The sequence below is a fragment of the Phoenix dactylifera genome, chromosome 15 (genome assembly GCF_009389715.1).
Source record: "Phoenix dactylifera cultivar Barhee BC4 chromosome 15, palm_55x_up_171113_PBpolish2nd_filt_p, whole genome shotgun sequence".
Classification (NCBI taxonomy): domain Eukaryota; kingdom Viridiplantae; phylum Streptophyta; class Magnoliopsida; order Arecales; family Arecaceae; genus Phoenix; species Phoenix dactylifera.
The window spans coordinates 6165155-6182570 of NC_052406.1; the positions used below are offsets into that span (position 1 = coordinate 6165155).

The following is a 17416-nucleotide window of genomic DNA, read 5'->3' on the forward strand; positions in this document are numbered from 1 at the left end:
CCAAACAAAATCCTGGCCTGTTGCATTATGAGGACTCAAGCATGCACCTGCACACTTGCAAGCATGGAGGCACATGCGCACTCCAACTTCTCTGACAAATAATCTATGACATAAAACATAAAGATCTTAAACTACTATCTTGGATACTATAGGCCAAAAAAAATGGAAAGAAAAGGCAAAGAAAAAAATATTTAATTAAATTCCCAAGACAGCACCTTGGGGCTATCAGTTGGAGATCTTAGATTTTAAAATCTTTCATAGCTTCAAAGATGATATAACTAACACTGCAAAAAAGTTAAGAAGTCGGTCATCCTTATAGCATTCTTAGCAACTTGAATCTTCTAGCTAGAATGATAGCCCCATACTGAAATCTTTCTTAAATCACTGACTACACCTGCTTCCTAAGCACTTTCTTACTATGAATGTAAAAATATCCACTTTCCTATACCTACCCTGCAATCTGCCCCATTTTGAAACAATCTTATTTTCAATCTGCACAATCTAGTATTCTCTTGATTCTTTTCTCTAGTAGCAGTCAAGAGTCAGGTAAGATTTTGCCCTTTTTTTTTTTTCTAACCTCCTTCTGTTATTCTGTTTTTCAAGAGAGAGAAGGGTATGGATTGGTGAGAAAGAAGAGGAGGTGAGCCCTAGCTTTTTGCCTTTTTGCTGGCATGGTGTGAGGGAGCTTTGAGATTCGGGTTTTGGGGGGAGATCAGTGGGGAATTTCGTCGAACGGGTGCTGGCTGGGTGACATGGCCGAACCTGGAGCTAGGACGTCGTCGTCGCCGGTGCAGGGGATGGCCGGAGCTCCGAGGAATGATGCCCCGAGGAGTCCGGTCAGGCCCCGGACGTGGGCGGAGGTGGCGAAAGGAGCCCCGGGGCAATCGGCGTGGACCAATCATCGCATTTCTCCCCGGGATTTGGAGGTGTTGCAGGAGAGGTTCTCGAAGGTGGTCGAGATTCCGGAAGAGGAGCTGGAGGAGATGCGGTCGGAGTGGCGTAGTTCCACGGTCCTGGTGAGGAGCATGGGGAGGTACATTCCGGCGGACTGGGTGGCGAAGGAGGTTCGAAGGGCTGGAAAGTTGGACTACGACGTCGGAAGCTTCACGTTGGTAGATGGTGTCATCGCTATCAGATTCGCCAACGAATCTGACCGAGAGGCTGCAATGGCGAACGGCCCATGGATGGTGGCCGGTCAACTGCACGCCATGGAGAGGTGGCGTCCCAACTTTATTCCGGGCACTGAGGGCGTCGGGCGGGTGGTAGTCTGGATCCGGCTACCCGGGCTGCCGCTCGACTATTGGAAGAAGGAGACGATATTTAGGATCGCGGCGCAGGCGGGAAATCCCCTGGCTTTGGATGAATGCACGGAGAAGAGGCGCAGGTTTGGTTTTGCGAGGGTGAAGGTGGTGGTGGATGCGTCGGCCCCGCTCAAGCCGGGGACGATGGTGCTAGGGAGATCCGCGAGCAGAGAGACAAAGTTCTGGCAGGGTTTCGTTTATGAAAACCTGCCAGCTCCATGTCCCAAATGTGGGCGGCTAGGGCACTCTGCGGCGGCATGTGAGTTTTCTTCTCCGGCGGTGGTGGGTGTGGACCCGATGACGGAGGCTTCGGGATCTGACGAGGGTGCAATGGGGAAGCCTTCCGAGGATGTCCCGATTAGTATGAGGGGGGATGGAAAGCGATCTGGGGTGGAAGGCCCCTATGGACCATGGCTAGTGACAAACCGAATTGGTCCGTTCTCGAGGGCTTCTCGGAAGAAGGAGGCGCCCGGCAGCAGTGCGAGGAAGAAGCCGGTTAGCTCCCCTCCGAGCCCCGGTACGACTGGAGATACTCAGGCAACGGCGGCTTCTCCGGTGGACCTTGATGGTTGGCAGAAACCGTCTAAGGTGGCCCGCCGGAGAACGCCGGAGAAGGACGTTTCGGCGGCGAGCGCGGGCGTGACGATGGGGGAAACGAGTCAACTCGGCCCGCGATCCGAGTTGGAATCCGAGTCAGGGGCTGGGTCTGACTCAAGCTGGTCCGCACCTTATCAGGGCCGGAGTGAGGTGAGGCCCAGCTCTAGTGATGGGCTTCGCGCCGAGGTGGGCCGGGCCTGAGCCCGCTGAAGCGGTCCAGGAGCCCGACGAGAATCCAATCCGGGGAGGGCTCGATAGGTGGCCCCTTGAGGCCGAAAGGAGGGAGGATGCCTTCCTTTGCGAAGGGCGGACGTCCGGTGCTCCGTCGGAGGAGCAAGAGCTTGCCACCGCCCCTTGCGCCGGTGCACGGGCGACCTCCTCGGGCAGAGCATCCGGTCGTGCCGGGTGGAGGCGCTTCACGGCATGGGGTGGAGGAACCCCACGGACGACGGTTGTTCCGAGCTCTCTCGGTGGCGACGGGACTGTCGGAGCAAGCCCCGGCGGCGACACTCGGGCCGTGTCCGGTGGAGGCGGCGGCGCGGCGGTTCGATGGGGATGGTGGTTTCGATGCTGGTCAGGAGAAGAAGGTAAGCTCTACATCCCCTGTTTCCATTTCGTGCCATTTGGCACGGTTGAATAGTCCCAGTTCCACTGTTCTAAACAAGGGGAAGGGGAAGTTGGTTGACTCGATGGAAGGGATCAAGCCGGACGACTGTGGGAAGGAGTTTGGGGAGTCTGGGGTTTGTGGCACGGGCTCCATGGGCACTGTGGACCCTATGGCACAAGGGAACAGTGGAGGGCAGCATCTTCAAATTTTTCTCCAAATGATGGCTTCGGCGAAGGGAGTGAATAGGGAATCTCAAGGTATTGAAGAGGGTATGGTAGTGGACACAGGTGGCAGCAACAGCTCGGGGGATGCGGGCTGTGCGGTTTCATCCGGTGATTTATGATGATTTTTTTGTGGAATTGTCGTGGTGCGGGGAAACCATCCTTTGCCCCGGCTTTTCGCAGGATGGTGCAGCAGCACAATCCGGATATTTGTGTACTATTTGAGACCCGGCTTTCGGGAGGCAGTTTACAGAAGGCCAGAAGGGCGATTCCGAGATCTTAGGGGTTCTATGCTGTGGAATCCCAAGGTTTGTCAGGAGGCATTATTGTTACTTGGGGATATGGACGGTGTAGATTGGATTGTTTCAATGTCTGCAATCAGGAGGTGATTATGGTGATTTCAGAGGACAACCGTAGCCCTTGGGTACTGTCAGCGGTATATGCTAGCACTGATTATAGGGTGAGGAGGACACTGTGGGAGGAGGCTTCACAGATGATTAGTCAGGGCTATCCTATGCTGGTGGCAGGTGATTTCAATTGCATTGTTGATCCTCAGGAAAAGATGGGGGGTAAACCTTTCTCCCATGAAAGGAAGATTAAGGAGTTTCAGGACTTTCTTACATCAAATGGTCTGATTGATTTGGGATTTACGGGCCCTAGGTACACATGGTGCAACAATCAGCAGGGACGGGCACGTGTGTGGGAGAGACTAGACAGAGCATGTGCTACAGCTGGGTGGATTCAGAGTTTTCCTGATCATCATGTTAGACATCTGCCGAGGATAGCTTTGGATCATAATCCATTGTTGGTTAGTACTGAGGTACACATCCCAGTTCGATCCCCCTTCAGATTTGAGAAGTTCTGGCTGTGCTACCCACGGTCCTGGGATATGGTGCGGGAGGCATGGAGTACCCCAGTGAGGGGTGATGCTATGTATCGGGTGTCCCGGAGGTTGGAGTTGACCAGGAGGCGGTTGCGAAGGTGGAACCGTGAGGAGGTGGGGAACATTTTCAGGAGAACAGAGGAGGAGGAGGCGGCCATCGACAGATTACAGTCTCAGGAGGTACAGATGGGAGGGTTATCGGAGGAGGAGATGGGGGAGCTCAGATCGCACTTGGCCTTACATGATTCCCTACTCAGGCAGCAGGATACATTATGGAGACAGAAGTCCAGGGTCCAGTGGATCTTGGAGGGAGATCGGAACACTAGATTTTTTCATCAGGCGACAGTGATCAGAAGGCATCAGAACAGGATCAGAGTCATCAGGAGTGAGGATGGGCAGCTGTCGGAGGACCCTGACACGATCCGGAGGATTATGGAGAGTTTCTTTAGAGTGAGGTGGACGGAGTCGTTAGATGGGGGGAGTCGAGTGGAGATGCCGATGCCTACAGTGAGGGTGTCGGAGGAGGAGACAGATGCACTGATTAGACCAGTTTCAGAGGAGGAGATTAGGGCGGCAGTGTGGTCCCTTGAGGGGGAGAAGGCACCAGGGCCAGATGGTTTTCCACCGTTGTTCTTCCGGAGGTACTGGATGGTAGTGGGACAGGATGTGACGGCGGCCATACAGCAGTTCTTTACCACAGCTGTGATGTCACCGGACTGGCAGATGACCTTCATCACCTTGATTCCGAAGCGGCAGGATGCCACTGAGCCGGGTCACTTTCGACCGATCAGCCTATGCACCACTTTGTATAAGGCAACGGCGAAGATTCTTGCTGTCAGGATGAGGGACTTACTCCCGAGGCTGATTAGTTTGGAGCAGGGTGCTTTCATAGGTGGTCGGAGCATCTCCGACAATGTATTGATAGCTCAGGAGTTCATGTTCGATCTGGGGAGGGCCCCGATGAGGAGGAGCTTGATGGGGGTCAAGCTTGATATGGAGAGGGCCTATGATAGGATGCGGTGGGACTTTGTCCATCAGTCTCTGCAGGTGTTTGGCTTCCCGGAGACATGGATTCAGTGGATTATGGGTTGTGTCAGGGCTCCTTCTTTTGCCATCTTGGTGAATGGCACACCCTCCCGCTTCTTTGTGTCGTCAGGAGGTTTGCGGCAGGGATGCCCGCTTTCTCCTCTATTGTTTATTATCTGTGCGGACACTTTATCCAGATTCTTGCATCAGGCTGTATCTTCTCAGGAGCTGGATGCTTACAGACCAGCAGTGGATGCCCCCTCGATCTCTCACCTGCTGTTTGCGGATGATCTTTTGCTATTGGCCCGGTCGACACGGCAGGACGCCCGAGTTCTGGGTAGGGTTCTACGGGACTACTGTGCTATATCAGGTCAACGGGTTAATTTATCGAAATCTGCAGTTTGCTTCAGCCTGTTGACCAGACGAGAGGAGAAGAACCCTATCATGGAGATTTTGGGGGTGGCGGAGCAGGATGGCATGTTGACGTATCTGGGGGTTCCGCTGTCTGGTCGGCGGCTTCGCGGCAGGGATTGTACTTTTCTGGAGGCTAGCATCAGGCAGAGGGTGGAGGGTTGGCAGAGGCACTCACTATCTATGATGGGGAGGATCACGTTGGTTCGGTCAGTCCTTTCCTCGATCCCTACCTATCTACTTTCAACCGCCTTCATCCCGGTGGCGGTTCTGAGGATTATTGAGCAGCTTCTCAGAAGTTTTATCTGGGGGAGGCAGGGTGGTAGAGATGGCATTCATCTGCTGGCATGGGAGGTGGTGTGTCAACCGACAAGAAGGGGTGGTTTAGGGGTACAGTCCTTGTTGGTGAGGCGGGAGGCTTTAGCGGCACGACATGTTGCTAGATTTGTTATGGAGCCCGATTGCATGTGGTCCTCGTTGTTGAGGGCTAAGTATGGAGCTTTGATTCCCGGAGGGAGAGCAGCCCGTCACCACTCTCCAGTGTGGAGGGAGATGTGTGCCAGAGCTGGGGCGGTACTGCCGGAGATCAGATGGGCTGTTGGCGATGGATGCTCGATTGATGTGCTGGAGGACTGTTGGGTGACCACGCAGCCGATCAGCCGCTTGCCCACCATGGTGGACTCCGGACGCTTAGCCGGATGTAGGGTCAGCAATCTGATGTTCCCAGATGAGGGCAGGTGGAGGGTGGGGTTGGTCCGAGAGGTGTTTGGGGAGCAGCTGGCAGAGATGGTCTTGGCTATTCCGGTGCCCACCAGAGGGGAGTCTGATAGGCTGATATGGGTACCATCGGGACGGTCACAGGTGCGGGCTAGGGATCTTATGGCACTCTTCAGTGGGGAGCCAGTCCGGCAGATTGAGGGAGGATGGATTTGGAAGATGTGTATCCATCCGCGGGTGGCACTTTTTATCTGGAAGGTGGCCTGGGGATGCCTACCTACCAGAAGTGTGCTAGTCAGGCGGGGAGTGCGGATCCCCCAGTTTTGCGTGTTGTGCACAGACGCCGTGGAGACCATTGAGCATGTCCTCTTGCAGTGTCCCAGGGCTAGGGAGATATGGAGGAGGTCACCTGTTCCTCTCCCTTGTTCAGTGGAGTCGGCACAGGATTTGTTACATTTGCTGAGGGCTTCCATGCGGAGCCCTAGGTTCGTCCAGGCGGGTATACTTAGAGCATATCTGGCCTACCATATTTGGTTGGATCGGAATGCACGTATGTTTGAGGGCAGGAGGCTCACGACGAGGATGGTGGTGGACAGAGCTGTGCTTCAGGCTGGGGAGGTTTCTTCCGGTCTCGACTTGTGTTCTCTTGGGACGGTCAGGGACATCTGGGGTACTCATTGTGCTGTTCTAGCGCCCAGGTTTGTGTTTGCTTCTTGGGTGCCCCCACCCCCTGGCTATCTCAAGGTGAGTTTTGATGGTAGTGTAGCATTAGAGGGCAGGTCCGGCGGGGTTGGATTTGTCATCAGAGATCATCTTGGACGGCTGGTAGTGGCGGGTGGCTGATATACGCCTGGGTTCACAATAGTGGGAGCTGAGCTACGGGCAACTTGGGAGGGCGTATCCTATGCCAGGCGGGTCCTTGGTGCTAGGCGGGTGCACCTCGAGGGGGATTCCTCTATAGTGATCGACTGGATTCAGGGTGCGGACAGATATGGTGATGGACATCCTCTCATTCGTGAGACCCGCAGGATGGCACTGGAGATGGACGATTTTGAGGCAGTACATGTGTTCCGGGAGGCGAACACTGTGGCAGACTGGGTCGCCTCTTACGTTGCACGACATTCAGGGGACATTTGTTGGACTTCCACGGTAGAGCTCCCGCCCCCACTGTATTTTTTGCTTTCTTCTGATATTACAAGATGTACTCACGTTAAAGTTATATGAAATTGCCGTTTACAACAAAAAAAATAAAATAAAATAAAAATAAATAAACTTTGTGGTTGTCTCAATCTTTTTTTCTTTGTTATGACTGGTGTTCTAATACCTAGAATTTTTTTTCCCTAGTCTGTGGTTGATGGTCTATGGAGTGAATATTCAGGGTTTGTCATATTGCTCGTCATATCGAGTGAATATTCAAGGCTTACAGGGGTTTTCATCATAGTTTATTAGGACAGCAGTGCCTATAAATGTTGTATTCGACTTGTTAAATTTGGTAAGATTACTATTTCCCCTTTTAAATATATAGTGTTTTTTCTTAATATTTGTTTTATTGAAGACTGTTTTGATGCAAGGCCTCCTTAGCCATGTCATTTTCGCACCTGCTTTCCGCTTGCTTGACATTCATGCTTCCACCCAATGTGTTGACTGCTCTTGCCCACTGCTTGATTACGTAGACGCATCTAATTTGATCACAAGTTTTATAGGGGCACTTGATGTAATAATTGCATAGCCAATGTAAGTGTTGCAGTATATCATTATTCCTTATCTATTCTACATCACCTTCAAGGAAAGAACTTGAAAGACTTTCCAGCTACCGTAGAGAAACAACCTGGGTGTAAGACAAACCTGAGGCAGTCCGTACTAACCTAAGACTTGCATTGGGCTAACTCCAAGAACCACACTTCTCACTTAATCACACTTCCTTTCATCTCCCAGAATCCTCTCACTTCTGACCAGATGGATATTCCTTAGAAAGAGGTGCCTGCATCAGAGCCAATGAGGAACCTCACAGGCATAGCCTATTACCAAACAGACTTCTCTGAGCAGCTTTCACCCTTGCAGCAAAGCAAGAAGCAATGCTTATCATACTTTATTCTTAAGATAAGGAAGGGAGGCAGGACATTTATGTATTCTATGTTTACTCATTGGCTTTATCTTCTGATCAATGGGGATCAAAGCGATGTGATCGATCGAGCGACACGTACTTACATACATGTTTGTTCAGACTATTCTACTTTTATATATCCTCTGTTTCTGTTTTGAATATTGATTTTTTCAGTTTAAGCTGATTTAGGATCCTTTCAGCTAGGTTCGCAGCTGGCTAGTGTGGACTATGTAGAGGAGGTTGTTTTCTCATATAGTGAAAAGGTTACCAAAGAACATTAGAATTATCATGCAGGACATTGCATGAATGCAGAAAACTCATTATAGGGTGCACTAACTGGAGGACGTGCACTTTGGCATGCTATAGCCCTCTCATATACCACGAGCATATACCATTGAGTACACAGTGTATATACATATATATATATATATATATATATATATATATATGTGTGTGTGTGTGTATGTGTGTGTGTGTGTGTGTGTGTGTGTGTGTGTGCGCGCTTTTATTAACAGTCATTCTAGATTCATATTGAACAAAAGTGATTTTAACAGCTTCTGCTAGGTTCATGGATGCAGCAGATGATGTGAAATGCGAGCTTATGCAGCAGTTGTTGATTCTTTGTGAAAGTTTTTGACACATCAAATGGGATGAGGGGATATCCTTTGTGTAACTCGTGTCACCTTGGGCATTATCAAGTGTCATACAATGTTACTCGTCCAGATTTCACCTTGAGCTACATTTAGTTACCAAGTGCTCATCCTGTTCTTTCTTTGATTTTTTATCGTGCCTCGTTGAAACTTGGAAGTATTGGGTCTGCTTTCTTAAAGACGTCCGTTGCTTTAACCTTTGAAATTTTGGTGCAGAATCTGATCCTCTTTTACTTTGAGGGCAACGCTACCTTTTGTTAAATGCTTTGGCTTTCTGCAAATTGCCTTGTTTAACCTGTCATCAATATTCTAAGTCTGTTCTTTGGTTCATTAATTTTTGCATTCAGATATCGTCATGACAATTTACGTTGCTCCTTTTATGATTATAAAGAATCAGATTCAAATGATTGTGATTTATGTTATTAATTGCAAATTAATATTAAAAACAAAAAGAATGAGTAAAATGCCTCAATATTGGACAAAATTAAGTAAAACTATGACTCAGATATATTGCAAATCATGAAGTGTTGCTAAAAGGGATTTCCTCATGTTCTCTTATTTTATCCCACTAAGCCGTAAATTATGCTTACGAGAATTTAGGTCATTGCATGCCATATTTTTTTATCCTGTGACGTTTTGTTTTGTAACATTATTTATGAATCCTTGCTCATATAAATTATGCTTAAGGGTATTTTGGTCATTTCATGCTTTATCTTTCTATCTTGTAAATCCTTGGAAAATTTATTAGTTTTCAACCAGCTTAATGAGAGGTTTCTCATATAAACGAGCATAATTAATTAGGAGCCTCATAAATACCTAGGAAATAGGGTTCCCACATTTGCTTGATAGCATCTATATCTTCTAATTTGCATGAGGTTTGGTTCATTTTCTCGATCCAACTTTTGTGTTGAGTCACATCCGTATCCAAATGTCTCATATTTTCATTATTCTTCTCATATATCTCCAATAAGCTTTAAAGGTGGCTAAGTGACAATATTGATATGTTTCTTATTTAATTTCATAAAGTGGCATATTTAGTTTTGTAATTGCATCATTAACAATTATAGGCCTTTTAACCAAATTGTGTAACGCAGCAAAGTCGTTAGCATCCACCAAAAGTATCATATGGTTAACTGGATATAACAATATTATTTGTTTATTGTTTTTGTAACATTATTTTTTGTTTACTAATGAAAGTTGTAGGTTTGTTTGTTAATCTGAGTTAATAAAATACAAAGTGGTATAAAATCCTACTCAAAATTTGTATTTACACTTATTTCTGATATCCATATCTATACTTTTGTTTGTCAAATAAAAAGTTACTAAGAACATATTACTAACAGATAGAAATAAAAGAAAAAGATGGGGGACCTACTTGTACAATAATAACTTAGGTTTAAATCTTTTTCGGAGATGCACGGTCAAGAATTGAATACAGAACCAGTCAGATTTACTTTGGAAGATGTATCGTCTAAAAATTAAGCCTAAACTTCTGACCATTAGGGTTTGTTGATTTGCCCAACTAACAATCCCCACGGGAAGCCATACCAGATAGGCAAACATTACATATTCAATTATTCATTTATAGACTTCTTATTTTTTTAAGAGAAAGATAGGATTTGTAGAAGCTCGGCGATCCTAACCTAAAGACATAGCAATGGATCCTCGACAACTTTAACTTGTAGGAATTTAGTCTTAACTTACAGGATACTCCTGCTACATAGCAGATTTCATAGCCCGAAAAAAAAAAGTAATATACGTGGAATTCTCTCCCTATTTAGAGGAAACTTCCCGCTAAATAAGATGTATGCCATAGTCGTACAGCCAATATAAATTTGCCACGCACCCCAATGATAGAAGTTCCTGCAGGAACTTTTGTTTATGACATGCTGATTTCCAGCCTCCGCAAGAGAAATCCCAAGAACCCAAAGAGACAAACGGGGGGAGAGAGGAGAAAAATGCTTCAGCCGGAGATAGAGGGAGACCGGTGCAAACGGCACCCAATGCACTTGACGTCAATAGGAGTATGCCCCTACTGCCTCCGAGAAGCTCTCTCCCGCCTCTTCTCGGCCGCCCCCTCCGGACGCTGTGCTGCTTCTTCCAGTACCTCTTCATCTCCTTACTTTTCCCTCTCTTTTTTCGATGTGTCACCTTCCTACAATGATCTGAAGAGGTCGAGGCCGTCCTTTCATTTCAAAAGGAGCGTCGAGGACCGAGAGTCAGTCGGTCGGAGCGACGAGCTGACGAAGAGCCACTCGTTGGTCCTGGCGAGGGGCCGGAATGGTGAAAACAAGGAGAAGCAAGAGAAAGGGGAGGAGGAGGAGGAGGAGGAGAGGAAGGAGAAGAAAGGAGGGTTTTGGTCTAAGCTGCTGAGTGCTTCAAGCAAGAGAAGGGAGGAGGGTGTTGCTTCGTTGCACTCCAAGACTTCCAAGCAGAAGCCTTCTACCCGGTGTGTTTAATTAGCTCTCTTAGGCCTTTTTTCTTTTGAAAAACAAGCAAGGGCCGGGTTGGGTTATATGTCTTTGTTGGATATCAGCGGTAACTTTTATTTGTGTTGAATGAATTGAAGATTAGTATCTGTTTTTCTTTGCTCTAATCTTTTCCTTTGAATCCAGATCTGCAAGATTATAAAGAGAAGAGTAGTATATATATATATATATATATATGCACTTGTATGAGACCAGTACACAATGCTCTGGTTAACAGCTTTACTAGGAATGGAGATTTCAAGCAAAGATCGGTCATCATGATAAATCAAGACATGATACCAATGATATAGTGATTGGTGATTATTACATGATATAATGACTGATTATGTATATATTGTCATCTCTTGATTTGATCACAATGGTCATATCTTTGATTTTGGTTTTGCCCTCATTATTAATTAGTAACTTGCCTTTTGGCTAGCATAGTATATTGGTTAGTTGAAGCTTTTGGCTATAATATTTCTTTCTGTATTTCTTGAACAGAATTTCTCATATTCAATTCCCTCCATCTCAATCCCGTATATATGAAATATCCATAGGTTCATAAAAGTGCTCGATTTTTTTTTAGTGAAGCATAGAGCCCAAATTTGAAATTGTTAATAGTAGGCAATATAGGACACAACATAAACGATTTGTATATTAAGTAATGTGGCCTAAAATTTAGAGTCTAATGACCTGACGACACCCCTAAGCAGGTCTTGATACATTATTAAGATAACGAGGTTATTGTTGCCTTTAGGCATTCCTTATTATGAAAAAAAATAGTCCCAATAAATGTGACAAACTTATGTAAAGAACATCATGCTTGATCCAGAAGGCAAAATCACAAAGGTGTAGTTAATTGTTTTTTTTTTTTCATTGATCATGATTGGTAAGTGTTAAATGAGCCACCCATCCATTCAGTATCAAGAGATGTAGCTTCTGATTAAATTCGCCAAACCCAAACCCTGCATAATCTTAACCGTAAAGGCCATTTATTTTTCTGGCAAGGCGCGCAGCTCATCTATCAATGCTGGATTATATGAACCATGCTTAATGTGTCAGCATGTTAGATTTGATTGATGATGAACTCTAAGAACAATGTGAGGCTTGATAGATCTGTCAATCTGTTCCAGTAAAGAGCAGAAAGCCAGCTTGAGGAATTTATATATGTTAGATCATTAATGGCAGCATAATCAGTGTTAAAAAACAAAACTTGACTTTCTCGTATTTTTAATAATCTGAGTGTATCCAGAGTTTGAACAAGGTGAGTCATAAGCAAATACAAAATACTTAAATATACAATAATTGATAAAAATAAGTGATAATTTTAAAATTAAATATATAATATAGATTGATATTATTTTACAAGAACGACTCTAAGAACTTGGCCTAGTTACTGAGTTGGATTATGATCAAGAACCTATGTCAACAACATCAGATTCACCTTTCAAACCCTGTCCCCTTAAGCACAAGAAAACAGAAAATTTTGATCTTGGTTGAACTTGAACTCGCCCATTTGATGAATCCCCAAGATCCCAAGCACATCGATCCACCTTGGAAAACCAAATGCACTTTGTCCTGTCACTAGACATGCACTTGCTTACCATTTCCAAATCCCAATTCGAGTGCCGGCCCTTGGCTGTACAAACCTCACCTAATCCGACACCTGTGCATTCCCCTGCCTTCCTTGGAGGAAACACCAATACACCTAAGTAGATTACGTGAGAATCCAATGTAGAGGTAAAACCTTCATGAACTACAAGTAAAAAGAGGTTTTTTTTTTTTTTACTGATACAAATACATCCAAAAAAAAATAAAAAAAATAACAAAGTTCAAAATGCACCGAATAATTATTTTTTTCTAATCATAAAGTCTTCTCAAAGTAGTTAGCTACGTTTGAAATTACTTAACCTACACAGCAAAAAAGAGCTTCCAATGGTATTAGAGATAGCTAAGAGGGGCACGTAACGCTAAGGTTGGTTCCTTGGTCAGGGCGACTTAGGGGACAACGCACGCGAGCACAATCCTTTTTTTAATAAAAAACGTGAAGTGAGGGGCGTCCGGGTAATGGAGAAAGACGGGATGAGGGTCATCGGCACGCGCGGGGAGACTCTTTTTGGGAAATAATTTTCAAGGACAGAATGGGGTCGTTGGCACACGTGGGATGACTCTTTGGCAGGAAGCGCAGGTTCCACGCGCGTTACTCTCACGCAACTCGCCGATTTTTGTCGGCGGTCTTGTCATGGGTCAACGCACGGGATTAAAAAACGACGTAAATGGGAGATGTGGGAGTCGGCGTTAAATGCACGGAGTAGAAAGATGAAACTTAATCAAACCTATAATATTATTCAAAAGGAAATGCTGGAGAATGTCTCCTCATTTTGCTCTCAAGCTTTTAAAGCTCTTCACCTCTTTCGTTCTTTTTTAATAAATTCCATCCTGTTTGAGCGGTGGAGATTGGCAAAAGTTGTCACGTATGTGAGCCAAATCATGAATCATGTTTTGGGCATACTATTTATACGTCTTGAATTAAGATGCGATGGGCATCTTCCATGATTTGCTAGATTTCATATCATACAAAGGGTTAGCCTAATCACGGGCTTGGAGGCTGTAGGTTTTAGAGATAAAATTATTACTCTTGTTGAGGGTCAAACTCTCTAGAAGATAAACTTATCTTAAAAAATTATCCATGAGGCTACATCGGAAGAGGGGTCCTTGTGCTACGTGCTGTTTTAAACTAAAAAAAAAATAATTCTCAATTTGAGCTGCTCATATTCAATTTAATATTCAGCTCAAATTCAACTTGCACAATTAGTAAACAAGCCAAGCTTATGCTAGACTTGGCTCGCTCAAGCTCGTTTTAAATAAGCTCAAAATTAAAATCATTACATAATTGTAGATGGTGGTTATTTTTCAGAAACAAATTTTATAGCATAATTATTGAACACTAATACAATTTATGAATAAATAAATGTATTTTTAATAATTACTAAGATAGATATATATATATATAACGATAAAATTTAAATGTGAAAGCATCGGGGGACTTTAAATTTTTAATGGATTCTTCAGCAACTCAACCTCAAAATAAAATTAAAAGAGCTAACCTCAGGTTGACTAAATTAAAAATCAAGCCAAGCATCAACTATGCGGCATACAACCCCAGCTAAAAGGAGGGCTAGCAATCAACCTTGGGCCTTTATGAGCTAGCTTAAGCTAGACTCAATGGCAAATCAAGCTGAGCTTCAGGTATGCCTCCTCTTGCTATGGCTGGCTTGAGTTTAATTCTCATACACTCCTAGCTTAAAGAAGGGCTAGCTATCAAGCTTAGGGCGTGAATGGCCAAAATTTATATTTTACCTACCAAAATTATTGCAACAGTTTTTGTGTCTTGTAGCAAGTAATTGCTCTTCTCTAAACCTGTTGTTCACCGTTCTAGAGCATAATCAGAAATTTATAATCTTGAAAGCGTAATTAAAAGTCCATCAAAATCAGATGGGAGTTATTTTTATTAATTATTTGTAGAAAAACATCTTTTTCAGTTACATGCCCTTTCCGTGCTTTTGTATACTTTCCGTAAGTTTTCTGTCGACCATATAACAGATCACAAATCGCGCCGAGCTTTGGCGATTAGTAAGCCAGGTGGGGCCTGAAAGACCTTTCTTGGATATCCTGTGGTTCCGCCAGCCAACCCCAGTCGGTCGAAACCAAAGCCAAAGAAAATACCATACCCTTGGACTTGGAATGAATAAATATCCAAGAAACTCTCCAACCCCTCACCTATATATATTACATTTCCTAGCGCATGGCCCATGCAAGAGAACCGAAAGAACAACTCTGAGATAGATAGATAGAGAGAGAGAGAGAGAGAGAGAGAGAGAGAAGGAGGGAGAGATGGGTAGGCCAAGGATGGAGGAGGCCAGGTGCAAGAGGCACCCAAAGCACCAGCAGTCCAAAGGGGTGTGCCCCTTCTGCCTCCGAGAGAGGCTTTCCAGCCTCCTCTCCGGCTCATCTTCGGGAGCCTATTCTTCGTCATCGTCGGTCTCCTCGTCCCCTTACTCTTCCGAGTCCGACCTCTCCTCGTCGGCCATCACTCCTCCCTACCATGATCTAAAGAGAGCGAGGCTGTCTCTTCTATTCAAGGCAAGAGTTGATGGCGACCGGTTGATCGGTTTCAGCGAGCCGCTGACGAAGAGCCGGTCTTTAGCTTCTGCGTTGTTCCGTAATCGGAGGAAGGAAGATAAGAAGGAGAAGGAGCAAGAAGAGAAGGAGAAAGAAACGGAGGAGAAGAAGAAGAAGAAAAGAAGGTTCTGGTCTAATTTGTTTGGTGGTTTGTGGAGGTCGACTGAGCTTGGTGGTGTTTCATTGCACTCCAGGACCTTCAAGGAGAAGTCCGCCTCATTTGTATAAAAGGCTTTCTTTCCTTGTGCTTTGGTACTTTTCTATGTTGTTTTGCTTTGGGATTCTTTTTTTTTTTAATAACAAAATACAGGTTTCCATTCGTGTACAGATCCAGGAAAGATCAGTGGAATTCAGTCAAGGTTTAAAATTAATAATGGTGTTATAACACTAGAATTGTTTTTGGAGGACAAAGTTCATGTTGTTCTATATTAATATTTGGAAATTGGAATTAAAGAATATATATTGTCTGGAAATTATTATGTCACAACTGTCGTTATGTAACTCGAATAAGAGCCATTTTTTGACATTTTCACAGTTTAATTATCCTCACGAAATATTATTTTTTGTAAATTATCTCTATGCTACCCGGGGGAGAAATAGGTTAGTGAAAATTTAGTAGCGTTATTATGTTTCATTATAATCACAAATTACAATAGCTACAGCAGTAATTGCTTAATTCTTAAATAACTCGGAAAAAGGATAATTAGTCAGCACATTATGACCGTAACTTCCAATGATAGGATAGGTAATATTTTGTAGTTATCGGGAAGCTTTTTTTTTCTTTCAAGATATGGTGGATTCAACTTCTAGCTAGATTTATGGATTGGGCATCCTATTTGAGCATATTCTATATCAACCCAACACCTCCTAGTACGAATCTAACGGAAGGGAAAAGAAACCTCCACAAGACTCCTTTTTCTTTCCGTAGACCAGTAGGCCCACAGGATAGAATTTACGATGGACTTCAGCGGGCCCTTAAAAGGAGTTTAGGTTGCATTTTTCGTGCGAAAGAATGATTGATCTTCTTTCTTGATGCCGTCTGTCGAATCGTGCTCTGCACAGATCTTAGAGTATTTCGAACCTTTCCATTTATCCACTTGCACATGTTTCAAAGCAATCATTGCGCAATTCAGTGGTGGATTTGCAAGAATGAAGGTGAATCCTTCTTTCACGTGAAAGATACAACCCTATTCCCCTTAGCAGATGCAGCTTGGACATGCCAACTCGCTCAATTTTTATAAGAATATCTAAACAAGCCCTTAAAAACCAAACAATCTTTTAGGCTGTGTTTGAATAAGCCAGTAAGATTTCCTCCGGAGTGGGCGACACTGTTCATCTATTTAGCGTGAGATTTGCTCATGCGTGCCCTCAGTGCTTCCGGCAATCAGGTCGATGGTTGGGGATGGAAAGTCCATTGACGTTTTGAAGGATCGATGGCTGGCAGAACTACCGCTCTATAGGCTGCCGACGATGGTCGATTCTACGAGACTAGTCGGTCGCGAAGTTAGGGATCTGATGATCCCTGGCGAGGGCCGGTGGCATGATGTTGTGATCAAGAAGGTTTTTGGGACACATCTTGCGGAGCGGGTGCTGGCCATTCCGATTCCTCAGGAGGGGCTGGATAGGCAGGTGTGGGCGGCCACTGGGTTAGTTAGGGTGAGGACAGCCGATGTACTGGCGTTGTTGGGGAGTGAGCCGGCCAGGCGCTGTGAGGGCAGGTGGATTTGGAGGATGCGAGCTCATCCGCGGATGGCACTTTTTATTTAGAAGGTGGTCTGGGACTGCCTGCCGACCAGGAGGATGCTGGCCAGGAGGGGGATGGAGCCGTCCCCAATGTGCATGGACTGTCTGGAGGCAGTGGAGACTATTAGCCATGTGCTTTTTGAGTGCCCGCGAGCAGCTCAGGTCTGGAGGAAGGCATCCTTCCCAGGGCCTACCTTTGGTGTGGGAGATTTTTTACAACAGCTGAGGATTGCCTTATGATCGTCGAGCACTGCTGGATAGGGTACTGCTGCTATCTACGTGGTGGATCATATCTGGCTGGACAGGAACGCCAGAGTTTTTGAGGGGAGGAGGGCTCCCCTGAGGTCCGTTGTAGAGCGGGCTCTCTGTCAGGCAGTGGAGATCTTAAATGCCACTGAGGTTGATTCATCTGGGATAACTAGGGACATCTGGAACCCCCTCTTCGCTACCACAGCATCCGAGTTTGTCTTTGTCTCTTGGGAGCCCCCACCACCTAGCTACCT

General features: G+C 45.4%; 1 protein-coding gene across 1 annotated transcript; it reads left to right on the forward strand.

Annotated features, from left to right (window-relative positions):
- Positions 1-752: 752 nt before the first annotated feature.
- LOC103700022 lies at positions 753-2099 on the forward strand. Its single transcript, XM_008782003.2, has one exon. It carries the CDS (start codon positions 753-755, stop codon positions 2097-2099), a length of 1347 nt encoding a protein of 448 aa, XP_008780225.2.
- Positions 2100-17416: the final 15317 nt, after the last annotated feature.

What these genes read in the sequence shown, in the direction of transcription:
- LOC103700022 (XM_008782003.2), top strand. Translation starts at nt 753, where the DNA reads ATGGCCGAACCTGGAGCTAGGACGTCGTCGTCGCCGGTGCAGGGGATG.